General features: G+C 33.1%; 1 protein-coding gene across 5 annotated transcripts in view; it reads right to left on the reverse strand.

Moving 5' to 3' along the window:
- The window catches only part of LOC106462097 (hemicentin-1-like), a 358,751-nt gene that overhangs the window by 28,057 nt on the left and 316,255 nt on the right, over nucleotides 1-14,439 (reverse strand). For all 5 annotated transcript variants that reach the window (XM_022389438.1, XM_022389431.1, XM_022389426.1 and 2 more), the window contains exons 4-7: nucleotides 12,683-12,886; nucleotides 12,266-12,559; nucleotides 6,424-6,714; nucleotides 5,677-5,964 (exon numbers count right to left, since the gene is read on the reverse strand). In XM_022389438.1, coding sequence (XP_022245146.1) covers nucleotides 5,677-5,964; nucleotides 6,424-6,714; nucleotides 12,266-12,559; nucleotides 12,683-12,886 — 1,077 coding nt within the window. The remainder of the gene's footprint in view (nucleotides 1-5,676; nucleotides 5,965-6,423; nucleotides 6,715-12,265; nucleotides 12,560-12,682; nucleotides 12,887-14,439) is intronic.

Genomic DNA, 14,439 nt, shown 5'->3' on the forward strand with positions numbered 1-14,439 from the left:
TTGTGTTATCCTGAATATAGAAATCAGTAGATATTGTTAATACAAAAAAAAATGCGTTGTGGGAAATATCTAAAGATAAATAATTATGTTAACTGATTTACAAAGTGAAAGGTAATAAAGGCAGATTGCTTACGTAGGCTAAGTACAGAAGGGTAAGAATAGACAAGGCCCGGCATGGCCAGGTGGCTAGGGCACTCGACTCACAATCCGAGGGTCGCGGGTTCGAATCCCAGTCACACCAAACATGCTCGCCCTTTCAGCCGTAGGGGCGTTATAATGTGACGGTCAATCCCACTATTCGTTGGTAAAAAGAGTAGCCCAAGAGTTGGCGGTGGGTGGTGATGACTAGCTGCCTTCCCTCTAGTCTTACACTGCTAAATTAGGGACGGCTAGCGCAGATAACCCTCGTGTAACTTTGCGCGAAATTTAAAAACAAAACAAAACAAACATTTTAAAAGTGAATGTTGAGCTTTGCCTGCGTGCACAGCTTTTCAAAACGGGAGGCAAACACAACGGTTCCTAATACATATATATATATATCAGATTGTGTTCAGTATAAATATTAATATCAATTAAATGTATGCATGATCAAGATTTAAATGTGTTTTATAGATATGATAAAAATCCTTAAGGTACTCTATCTATCTATCTATCCCTTCACGTTCAATGACGTTCCTGCTGGCACTTAAACAAAACATCCCCGGTGGGACAGCGGTAAGTCTACGAACTTACAACGTTAAAATCCGGTGTTCGATTCCCTGCGGTGAACACAGCAGATAGCCCAATGAGCTTTGGCCTTAAACAAACAAACACACAACAGATAGCCTAATGAGCTTTAGTCTTAAATGAACAAACTAAAAAACCATCATAGTAGATATATATATATATATATCCTTTACCTAATCTCAAGTGTGAAACTAAGCTGCTATATCACGAGTGAATGAACACGCTATATGTGAATGAGACAGATCATGCACTATTGGGATAATATCCCACACAAACAGAGCTGAAATTCAAACCACACAGTAGGAGCTTAGTTTTTACAGCTGATAACTTTATTGTAACATAACAATGTAAAACATCAATTTCTCTTTAACTTCGATTAATGGTTTTTATTTTCAACTAACACAATCTTTACTTAGAAATGAAGGAGGTTTGTAGGCTAATCTACTCTCTGTATCTTAACATTTTATTATATAAAGCCTAAATATTTAAAGTGTGAGATACAAAATTATTTTAAATTCTAATTGCAAACGTTTCTACATAGCTTCTATATCTTCTATAATAAATGGTTTTGAATATTGATAATTTTGTGCTATAATTCTATGAAGCATAATATCTATAGCTCAGCACTAGTTGCTCCCAAGATACAATTTATATAACCGGTTATCAGTTATTTATTCCACAATATAATTAAGATGTAGCTTATATAACTGTATATTTATCAGTTATTCCATGATATAGCTAAGATGCTGCTTATATAACTGTATATTTATCCGTTAATCCACGATATAGTTAAGATGCTGTTTGTATAACTGTACGTTTATCAGATATTCCATGATATAGCTAAGATGCTGCTTATATAACTGATTATTTATCAGATAATCCACGATATAGCTAAGATGTTGCTTATATAACTGTATATTTATCAGTTATTCCACGATATAGCTAAGATGCTGCTTATATAACTGTATATTTATCAGTTATTCCACGATATAGCTAAGATGCTGCTTATATAACTGTAAATTTATCAGATATTCCACGATATAGCTAAGATGCTGCTTATATAACTGTATATTTATCAGATAATCCACGATATAGCTAAGATGCTGCTTATATAACTGTATATTTATCAGTTATTCCACGATATAGCTAAGATGCTGTTTGTATAACTGCATGTTTATCAGATATTCCATGATACTGCTAAGATCCTGTTTGTATAACTGTATATTTATCAGATATTCCACGATATAGCTAAGATGCTGTTTGTATAACTGTACGTTTATCAGATATTCCACAATTTGGCTAGGATGATGTTGTGGCTATCAGTTATTCCTACAATAAACCGACTCTATTGATGATGTAACTATGTTTACCTATGTTTCCTTTTCGTATTAATATATTCATTTTGTTGTATGTGAAAGTAATTGTTGGGTAGCTTTTTGTTACAGCATGTGAATTATCATGGTAGCTCGAAGAAAGCAATTAAATCTGAAGATGATACCAAACATATAGAACTATAGCTTTTGAGTGTTTAATGTTGTTAGTACTAATTAACATAAAAATTATAGAAATTTAATATTTGTTCTGAGTTACTACTCTTCATTGAACTTAGTACATTGTTAATGAACTAGAAAATTTATTTGAATAGTTCAGATATAGTACAGTAGCGAGTCAAATTGCTAAATGTTTGTGATAAAATATAAATATATATTTTATATCTTTCACTTCTGAAATTTAGACTGTATAGTAATGTAATCTTAATGAACAGTTGCAGAATATTGGAATGTTACTTATATATATATATATATATATATTTTACGAGTAATAAATACATTTACGCTACAAAAATTATGATTCACATTCTGAAAGTTTTTGCCACGTGTTAATTAATTTCTGAACTAATGGAAATTAATGTTTACTTACCCTCATTACTCTTTATCATATCGAAGCTTGCTCTAACTACATATTTGGAAGGCCGTGAAGTATCATTAATATTAACATCTTCATTTTTTTTTTTTACATTTCTGTCCATAAGTCTGTAGTAATTCACTGTTCAGAAAGTGCAGAAGACAGGCAAAAGGCTTGACTTGGAGCTGCGGTTCGAAATACCTCTTATAAGTTTAGTTTTGTTTTGTAAAGGTCGATATTTTTCTCTTTTTTTTATACTGCTTCCAATCGTTTTCGTTTAGAACCTTGTGCTCAGGTGTATATTGGTTACAGGTAATCTATCAACTAGTAAGTGTGTTTTCGTGTCTGCAAAATACAGGGTGAGGTATAAGATCGTTGACGTTGAAATACAGGGTGAGGTATAACATCGTTGACTTTGAAAGATAGGGTGAGGTATAGGATAAGTTCGTTGACGTTGAGATACAGGGTGAGGTATAACATCGTTGACTTTGAAAGATCGGGTGAGGTATAGGATAAGTTCGTTGACGTTAAGATACAGGGTGAGGTATAACATCGTTGACTTTGAAAGATAGGGTGAGGTATAGGATAAGTTCGTTGACGTTGAGATACAGGGTGAGGTATAAGATCGTTGATTTTGAATGTAAGTAATGAATTAGAATATCATTTTGCAAACGACTACACGAAACTGCATTAAATGTATGTATTGAGAATGGGTATTGAGCTTACTCATATAATAAAATTAGAAAAGCAACAAGAGAGCGACTGCCACTTTAATAAACCTAATGAAGTAAACCTGATAGTCGACTCTTGTCTCAAGGCTTAACTCCAATGCTCAGAAATTCCCTTTACTTGCACAAAAGCTTCATTACAAAAATCCACCAATCTTCGATAATAATTTTTCGAATTTCATTCTTACATTGTTGGATATTTAAAATTCTTGGACACCATTATCAAACAAATTGAAGCTTTTTGCTAATGAATAACGCAAACAACTTTTAAGTTCAGCAACAACAAAAAAGTTAATTGAATGTTAAAAAATAACATCGTTAGTTACTCAGTACCTGTACTTTAATGATACATAAATTTTTTCCGCAATTTTAACGCTGTTGGCGGTAATTTTAAACCTTGCTGAATTGAGATGACAGAGATGTTCTTGTTTTTTGTGTCCGTGTAAGAGTGTGAATACACGTGAACTTAATAAGCAAGGATTACGAGCTTTTCTGTGTTTTTCTATTTTTGTATATGATAGCATTTTCAACATAAGTAGGTTGTCCTTTTTCTGGTAACTAAATACTTCACCAGCTTTTAACTATTAACCTATCCTAATCGATTGTGTTTACTTACATTAAAACCTTGTATGTATCGTGACAGAGGGATGTTTAAAAAAACACGAAATAAAGGAACGTAGCCCCACTTTATGATAAATGATGTAGGGAAATGTTATGCCAAGAATTCTAGGAAATACACAGTACAAATCTAAGGTAAAAATAGCAAGCACACAGTAACGCTGAAATATTATAAATATAACAGAGGGGTAGTCATGTTTCACCAATTATCAATAACCTCTGATCAAATCAGCTTGCTACAAAGATCAGAACTAGAACACACTAAATGATGCAGCTAAGAATATATAATGTCATGAAATTAAAACGTGTAGAAATCAGAATGTATTGATTCGTCAGTTGAGTATCCTTGCTGTTATCTACATTTTCAGTCATAATCCTAATAATATCTCACAAAGTTCGAGAAGTTTAGGAAATTTAGATTAGTTCTTAATTCATATATAATGCAAAATAATATTTATAAGTGAAAAAAACAAATAAATTGATAAACTTAGATACATTAAACATTGAAACTAATACTATTAATGAAACTAACTTTGAGAAAAGAATGGACTATAAAATCACCTAACAGACACATATATACTAGTTACTTACTTCGTCTCCTCTAAGACAAAAAGAACAGTAGTGTACCCACAATTTACTGTTTTTACGTATTGTTTCGTACCGACTATTTCCGCTATTTTCGTGATATTCATTAAATATTAGCGTTTGGTCATTCCAACATTCATTAAATATTAGAATTTGGTCATTCCTATATTCATTAAACATTTGTATTTGGTCATTACTACATTTATAAAACAGGCACTTCCGAGCGTATAAAAACACTGGGAGAGAAGGCCGTCGAAAACAAATAAATATTGTCTGACAATCAATATAAACGTTTAAAATATTATCTAACAGTTTCATATAATATCAAGCACTGTATTGTATATACAAAAACATATAAAATAGAGATTCATTTGTTTGTTGTGTAATAAAAGCGGCATTTTCACATACCTTTGCTTCGTTTTTCATATTTGATAAGGCACATTTATCGACAATTGGCTTTGTACATGCCGACTACAGAGAAAAAAACCTAAATACAGAATTATTGTCAGGAGAATATTGGCGGGGTACAATAATATTCGGGCCCCCGATTTAATTATTTACCTTCCTGTTTGACCATTCACACATTCATTAAACATTTTTTTAACCATTCTTACATTCATTAATCATTTGTGTTTAATCATTCCCACATTCATCCATCATTGTTTGATCATTCCTGGACACATTAGAAAATTCGATCATTCCCACATTCATCCATTATCGTTTGATCATTCCTGGACACATTAGAAAATTCGATCATTCCCACATTCAGCCATTATTGTTTGATCATTCCTGGACACATTAGAAAATTCGATCATTCCCACATTCATCTATTATCGTTTGATCATTCCTGGACACATTAGAAAATTCGATCATTCCCACATTCATCCATTATTGTTTGATCATTCCTGGACACATTAGAAAATTCGATCATTCCCACATTCATTAAACGTTTGTTTCATCATTCTCGAACACTTTCTTACCAAGGTCTTCATAACGTTTATAAAAAAAATTAAATACTTCGAAATAATAATGCTTCTAATTATGATATGACAGCTAAACCGTCAAAGATTTTAATACGCAAATAAAAGAAAGGAAGGATAAATTTATAGGTTACCAGCAGGCACTATAGTGAAAACACATGGTTTTCGCTGAATACCAATGTCATTAGTACCCCAACAGAGTAATGTCCCATAATCGTCCTCCGTCTCTGGTGTGTAGGTGGCCACACTCTGCGTCTTATCACTGCTGTACTGTATTTGACTAGACTGTTTGGTAGAACTATTGAACAACCAGCTGAAAGTGACGTCATCAGGATCAGCATCTAGGCTACACGTTACGCCGACTTTCTCGTATACGGCAACTCCATAGGCCGTTTTCTGTCCTGCTTGACACTGAGGAGCATCTAAGAGGAAACCAGAAACAAAAATGGTAGAACCAAATATTGGATTTTCAGAGGATATGTTGAATATTTTAAACTCAAATTTACTTGTGTTTAATTTGTTAGAACATAAGCATATTGTTCTCAATTATTTGCTTTTACAATTTTACAATTCAGCCAATAAACGATAACCACTCATTAAATTATCTTTGGGTGATCCAAATTCTACTTCTGTTGTTGCCATTTTTCACTACAAAGCAGAATGTATATATTTTGAATTGGCAGTAGCAGTGCTTTTCAATTTTTTACAACATTCTGTCGTTACATTTCTTAATTTAATAATGTCATTTTGGGTATCAAACTGTTCGAAAAAATTAAGTTTAATCATGTCTGGAATCTGTCATGCTTTTATTATGACTTTAAACACAATGCACCATAATTTTTTCGGTTATAAATTGTAATAAAATTAAAGTATTGACGTACATTTTACGTTAATAAAAATTTTGTTGCTTATGCCTAGTCCCTCGGTGTTACTTGCTGAACAGGTAAAATGGCCCCGATGAGATAGTTGAACACGCTGGACGACTAACGTCTGGTTACTGATGTTAATTCCAGCGGAAAAATTCTTCTTCAACTCTCGCTCTTCAAACTGCCAACTTATAGAATGAACCCAAGGATTCGCCTGTATGTTGCAATCTAAATAAACATCATTTCCTTCCTGAATTTCGCTTGATGTAGGATTATTCCTTAGGTGAAGAGTGACTTGAGGAGGAACTGTACACAGAAACATGTAGATAGAATAACTGGGTCTAGTTTCGAAATAATTTATCAAAGTTATATCCTTATTACATTAAATTATTCAAATAAAAGGTGGCAATAACATACTTAAGGGAAAATATATTGAAATTTAGAAGAGTATTATAAACTGTATATAAATAATAACAAAAAACGTGTATTCAGATACAGATAAATTCAAGCAGTACCTTGGGTAGTGAATATATAATAAAATAACGTGACTTTACGAAATCCAGTCTAATATAATAAACAAATATCATATTAGGATATGCCAATAAAATATACCTAACTCTATATTATTCGTAATTTGTTATTTTGGATTCTGGCTGTCAATATGGTATCAAAGAGAAGATCAAATATTGTCGAACACCATGTTATGAAGATAGATGTAAGATAACATTACTTGAAGATGAGAGAGTGTGAAAAAGCGCCAGCCAGCCTTTTTCAGTTTCTTAGGAATTACAATACTTTAATCTGGTACACAACTAAAAGATTCCCTATGGATATGAAATGTGTGATACGATATATTGGAAACAGATGCAAGGTAAAAAAGAAAAAAATTGTTCGGCGTAGGTTTGAGAAAGGAATATAAAAGAAAGATAGGGGAGAAAAAAAGAAGACCATTAGATGTGAAAGAGAACGAATGAAACGATAGAGGCGAAGAAAGAAAATAATATGCTACAAGTAAGAAATAAAATCTATTTATAAATCTATGTGTTATTGATTACTAGTAATATACAGAAATTTGTTATGTTTACATTGATATGAGTCAATTCCTAATAGGAATTAGTACAACCTAAATACAATTAATGAACATAAGAAGGTGAAGCGAAATGCAAGTATAGCATGATCGTAACAAAATGGTGACAAAAATGGGATTCAACAGTTTGTTAGCAATCAAAATCCAACAACAAAAGAAGAGTTTGAAGTTGGATCCACATAAACAAAAGTCATGGAGGAAAGCCAATTGGATGAAGAAGTCAGGAAAGAGAGTAAGTTCTTTTTGTTTTTGTTTTTTGACAGTGGTTCAGTTAATTCTTACTAATTATAAATAGTGTGGTTCATTGTTTAAGAGTAGAGAATTAACACCAACACGAATGAGAATTTGTTATTATGGATAAAAAGTCATTTGGTAAAGACATGCAGAAAATTGGGTATAACATGTAGTAGCGATTGAAAAGAAAAGATGATATACGTGAATTTTTAATTGAACTGGGAATTAAAATAAATTATTTTTCTAACCTTGAGCTTAGTGAATATACGGTAACTACGAGTGGTGTTCACGAAGAATGGCAGTCACAAGATATGATGAGGAAACTACTTCCTGCATTACCTGAAAAGACGTTCGCAGCATACAACAAGATTGGGAGAGCAGACTAATTAAAGTATGATGCAGCGAAATGAGCCTATTTTAAAGACTTATGAGTTAAGCTCGGAGACTTAACACAGGAAGTTAAAAAAACAGAAACAAGTGATAAATGAAACATTAAAAAATATAGGACAAAACTGCATGAGTTAGTTAAATGGATCAAAGGATCTAACTATACTGGAGACACTGACAAGGTTGTAGATTTGATGTTGTATGTTACTATTGTTGGTTTAAAAATAGAAAGCAAGCAAACGCATGTGAGACAGAATATGTAGAAACGAGGAAACAGTGGGTGAAAGTAGGTGAAAATCAAGGTAGAAGGACTACTTACCACTAACATTTAAAACTGGATCAGCGCTCCCCGAGAAATTAAAGGAGGACCTTTCCGCATAGTGATTTTATTAATAAGGAGAGAAATTACTTTGCGAAAATTTAGACATGTAGAAGCAATAGCACTAGATTATAAAGAAGCAGATAAAATAGCGCTCGAGCTGATAGTAATATTCTCACGAGTTTCCTGAATAATTCTTATTATATTTAGGTAGCAGTTTTCATTTGAAAATAATGCAAGAATTATTGAATTATGAAACAAGTTAGTTCTTATAGACCCTTAACAAATTGGATGTCTCAGAGAGTAAATGGGACAATTAAGGCTATGCTAAGAGTAATTGTATAGGATAATCCTTTTGAGAAGACTTCCAAGCTAAAGCAGGATTTTTTTTTATCCTTTGGGCTACTATATGGTGGAGATGTTAAGGGTCTATTAGACTTACTTAAAATAAGTTGGTCCAGAGACAAAACTGATTCACGAAACGTGTTAGCATATGTGACCAGCCTGAGGCAAAGGTTAGCAAAAGGTAAAAGTTAGAGGCTAGAGCTACTCAGAAGAGGCGAGATAAACAAAAGCTTTGATATGAAAAGAATGTTAGAGAATGGAGACTTAAGGTGAACCAGTTATTTGCGGTACTGGACCCAATACTCGAACACTGTTTAGCAGCAAGGTGGCTAGGTCTTTTCTCTATAAAGAGACATATGAGGTAGATGTAGGTGATGATGAAATAGTGGGATGAATGTATCATGTAAATATGCTAAAGTCATGGTACACTAAAGTCACACCTGTAACTTGTGTGATGACCTGTTTAGAGGTTAGTAATAACGAGAGTGAACAGAAAACCATCTTAGATCCTTATGAGTAGACAGGGCGTGTTAAAAGGTTTGAAAGATTAACTCCTAAGCAACAGGAGGAAGTGCGTGAGATTGTGGGAGATAAAGCGAGTGTGTTTGATGATAGGACAGAACAGACCTGGTTAGTTAAACACGTGATAAAGTAGCCTCTATAGATAAAAGAAACCCAAAAGAAGAGACCCGATCTATTTGGGGTAGATTGTATAGAGCAGGGGTCGCCAACCCTTCAAAAACATTTGTAGAGCCGCAATATGATCTAAGGGTCTAACGAGATTGAACTTTCAACACCCTTTGTACCTAAAAGATTGACAACTTTTCTTCACGACAATTGTAATACCTCAGAGCTACAGGTTGCCGACCCCTGGTATAAAGTATCTAGGTCACACGGTGGGTTGATCGTTCCTGTAGAGGCAAAGGTAAAAGTTAAAAGGCAAAGGTAAAAGTTATTGAAGATAACAAATAAAGAATTCTCATCTTTTCCTGGGATAGTAGGTTATCATAGGAAGTTTATATCCTGGTTTGTGGCAATAGCAGCAACACTCACAGTATTAACACATAAATAAGAACCAAAACATGTGTGGTAGGACGCCATTGAGATGGCTTTTAGGAAATTAAAAGAGGCACAGTGTAAAAGGCTAATTTAACCTCGATATAGGGAGACATTAGTCACCACTAAATTGGTGTGTCTGATACAGCTAAAGGGGTAGTGCTGAGTCAAATAGGTGAGGATGATATGGAATATCCAGTGGAGTCTTTGAGTCGAAAATCACTAACAGGTGAGAAAGCTTAGCCATTCCTAATTAGTTATGCATGGATACTTAAAAAAACTGTGAACTTCTTGAAATTTTACATTGGTATATATATATATATATATATATAAGACTGTGAGCTTTATAAAATATCTACACTAAGACTATGTATTGTAATATGATATAAGTAAAGACAATGAAATTATCAGTTCTACGTAAAAACTGTGCGTGGTGGAAGAATTTAAAGAAGAGTTTGATGATACGCTAGAATTTCGGAGTCTGGGACAACGTCGAGATTAGAAGGAAACACAACCGAGATTAAATATAATCAACATTGTTGGGTATATTCAGGAAAAAGGGCCAGATGTGTTATGAAGTTAGGTGTAAAGAAAATAAACTGATGTTGAGACAGTGTAAAAGAGCGGACGACATTTGGTCAGTCTCCAAGGAATTAGTGGATTAAAATACTCTAAGTCATCAGAAAAGGATTGGAATGAGCGGGTATAGCGACCGCATTTATAAGTTCAGCCAGTATGGATACTACAATGTCCCTTATGGTTATGAAAGATTACAATCCTATATACGGGAAAAAGGTATAAGATCAGAAAGAAAGATGCCGATTTAGCGTCGGGTTGAGAAAGGAATATAAAAAAAAGGAGTTCAACGAAAATTGAGGAGAGAAAAAAGAAGACAGAGAGATGTGAAAGAGAAGGAATTAATCGAAAGAGGCGAAGAAAGAAAATAATATGCTACATGTAAGAAAGAAAACTTATTTCTAAATCTATGTGTCATTGATAATAAACAGCAATTTGTTATGTATACATTAGTGTGAGTCAATTCTTGATAGGATTAAGTACAATATAAATAAAGTTGATGAACATAAAAAGGGAAAGCGAAGTGCAAGAACAGCACAATCGTAAAACACCATTATGATAAAAAAATGAACTTGCTGTAAGTTAAACGAATACAATAAAATGCAAATTTGTAGATTTATTGGAGAGGTGTACCCTAGTGGTTAGTTTGTCAACCTGCGGATCGAAATGCCCATGGTTAGAAGCTGTATGTTGCTGACACGCTTCGCACTTTTAGTTCAGGGGTGGAGATTTATAACAAAAATTAAATTAGTGATGAATATGTCTGAACTTTAGGGGTCACTAACTTAGCCGTTAAGTCCAAGTGTTGCATAACATGTTGTTCAAGTTGAAAATAAAAATAAGATTTACAGTCTCGAAAGATTTTAGAATTCTGATATTAAAGTATATAGGAAGATTAGAGATAAAATAGACAATAAGACTGTAATATCAAATACGAGAAAAATAACACCAGAATATCAAATGATTGAGATGTACACCGTGTGGCCTAGCATGGCCTGGTTGTTGAGACGCTCGTTTCGCAGTTTTTGGTTCGCGTGTTCGAATCCTGTTATCCAACATGCTCGCCCTTTCAGTCGTGGGAGCGTTATAACGTGACGGTTAATCTTACTCTTCATTGGTAAGAAATTAGCAATGGATGGTATTGCCTACATACCTTCTCTTTAGTCTATCACTTTATAATTAGGGACGGCGAGTACAGAGAGTCCTTGAATAGCTTTGTGCGAAATTCAATAAAGAAATATACTAATTCAGTTATCTGCGAAAGAACACTTTATCAGAACATGAATAAAGGAGATATTGTCAATAATAAGATAATTAACTCCTGAACTGCCTAATCCAATGCCTTGTAATCCATTCAACAAAAGGGGAGGGAAAAACAACAAAGCCTTGTGAGTTAGAAAACTGCAAATAACTAAAAGATTAGTGAATGCACAAAAAAAGAAAAAAATTGTAAGTTTCCTTCATTTCTTTTCTAATTCCATGTTATTGCTGAAAGCATCACAAAAACAAGTTCTACTTCTCTGTTCCTTTGATCTGATAAATTGAAATTCTCTATTCAGTTTTGATATTTGTGCAAATATATTTATATTATCTGGTATTTTTCAGTATTGAACTATTATGTGTTTTCTTTGTGTATTATCTACCTTAAGAAATGTTTTTTTTGTCAGGTTATATTTAGTTCAGGTTTCAGCCCTTTCTATGTTTCTGTTTTGTTACGGGTTTTGTACCAATTTTCATTCAGGAGCGAATGAGATATTTTATAAAATAAAAGTAGAATAACTTTAGAACAATTTTTAAGTAGGATACTACGGTTACATTTAAATAAACGAATATCCTCTTGTATAACGACTTACAATAAATTTCCAGTTTCCAACTGTCTTCTATGGCGCTATTAGTAATATGTGGATTTTCGGTTTTACAGCTTAATTGTTTCCCGTTGTCTTCAACAGATGGCATAAAAGTCAATATACTTGTGCTTACTCCCGCGCGATTCACGCTTTCTCGAGTATGTTGCATCTGTTTATCGCCTTTCCACCATGTAATTTTTGCTGCTGGTCGAGAACCATTAGAGGAACAAGTCAAATCTACCTCTTTATCAGCCGGTAGGGGTCGTTGATAAGGGTGAATTTTAACCTCCACTGGTTTTACTATAAAAACAAAACAATATCATTAACAAAAACAGATAAATTTCAATTAAGCTGTCGGGTATGAGAAAAAAATTTAATGAGGTTCAACATGCTTTGAAAAAATGAGTCATTTGAAGTACTCACAGTTTAGGTCAAGAGTCACTGCACTTGCCGACGGAACTGTGATGTTGTTGTTTGAAGCTTGACATGTAAAAACTGTTAACAGGTCGTGACGTTTTAACTCTGAGATTTTTAGATCATTTTTCACTACATCTTCAGGTGTGAAACTGTAATCATCATCTAAGATGGTATATTCTCGCCACCACGTCAATGATGGACGCGGCTTACCTATAAAAAATAATAATTGCTAAAATCTACAAATCTAAACGATTTTGTAGTAAACTTGTTAACAACGAAGCGTGTTAAATCACAGTTATTGCATTTCGTATTCAAAAAAAGAAAAACATATTTTTTCACAACTTACTAAACGCTGTTTAGTATGCATTACCACATTACGTACCAATTCTTACTTTTCTACCGTTTTCTGTCAAATCCGGATAACTTAACTTATTTACGTTTTGTGAGTTGGTTTTTAATTGTGGGAACAACATTTACGAAATAAACTATTGACTTAACTGAATTAACATGTACTTTATAAATGTAAGCTTTTCTTGAATTGAATGAATACATTGTAGAGTTAGCCCAAAAGGTGATTTTTGAACCTATCTTACGTTAGAAATTTCTTTCATTTTTAAACCGTTAATTAGGTTTAAAGAGGGAAATATTTTACACCCATGTCTTTCTTGTAAACACTGAGGTCCGAACTCGAAAATCCCGAATAAACTTTTAAAGTTCGGGACTAGAAATTATAATAAATACATGATACACAAAGAAATGTAGTTTTATTTGAGTTCCTTTGCTGTTAATAAGTATTCTTAAGTTACGGCTTTTAAAGTAGGATTTGACAAAGAATATTTATTTAGACCGTTACGTTTCGATCACTGGTGCTATCAATCTCAAGTACACAGGCTATAAGGGTAAAGAAGGTTTTTGTATTTAAATGAACAATATACAGTGAGTAAACAACGTATTTAAATTAGAGATTGGATAGTGATTACGTTTGCGTGTGCATGTCATGGAATGTGTCAACTGTATGTATTTTTAATAGTAATTAATAATATGTAAAATACTCTAAACTATGAATAACAACTATCTGAATATGTAAAATATGTAAGATCTACTTTGACACTGCCACTATGTTAAATACACATCTAATCTATATAAAAGCCAGTGTGTGTCACGTCACATCAGGCTTGATTTCTCGAAATAGGAGGAACCATCAAAACCAAATTGTATTTATCCCGATAGAATAGGTCAATTATGTCTGCCAATTACGATTTTAGTGACGGGGGTGAAAAGAGCCGTGAGGGGGTTTCTATGAAACCTTATGAGTGTAGTGAGTGTTGGTATAATAAGCCTTAAATAAAGACGTAGTGTAGGATCACCTAGCATAGACTCAAGTGCATAAAATGGATCACTAATGTAAAAATTTCGATTCAATTTTAAACATAAATCGTTCTCGAATTAAGCTATTTTTTGTTACATCACCAACGTTTTTAATAAAAAACAAGCCTCTTTAATCAACGGAGGCTATAAATTAAGAAATCAAGAAATATTTTTCCAGTTTTGATGTCTATACATTTCATTTTATACTTTCAATACCTAGACTAACAACAATATTAGGTTACATTTTTGTTGCTGAGCAACATGACATAAAAACCATTGTTGGAACGTAGTGTTACCAAAACGTACTGGCATTTCTATATATTATAAGTTGTTAATCCAATTGATTTTTACCAATAATTACTCTATGAAAACGCCACAAATTCATTTCATGACTG

This window comes from Limulus polyphemus, unplaced genomic scaffold (assembly GCF_000517525.1).
Source record: "Limulus polyphemus unplaced genomic scaffold, Limulus_polyphemus-2.1.2 Scaffold43, whole genome shotgun sequence".
Classification (NCBI taxonomy): domain Eukaryota; kingdom Metazoa; phylum Arthropoda; class Merostomata; order Xiphosura; family Limulidae; genus Limulus; species Limulus polyphemus.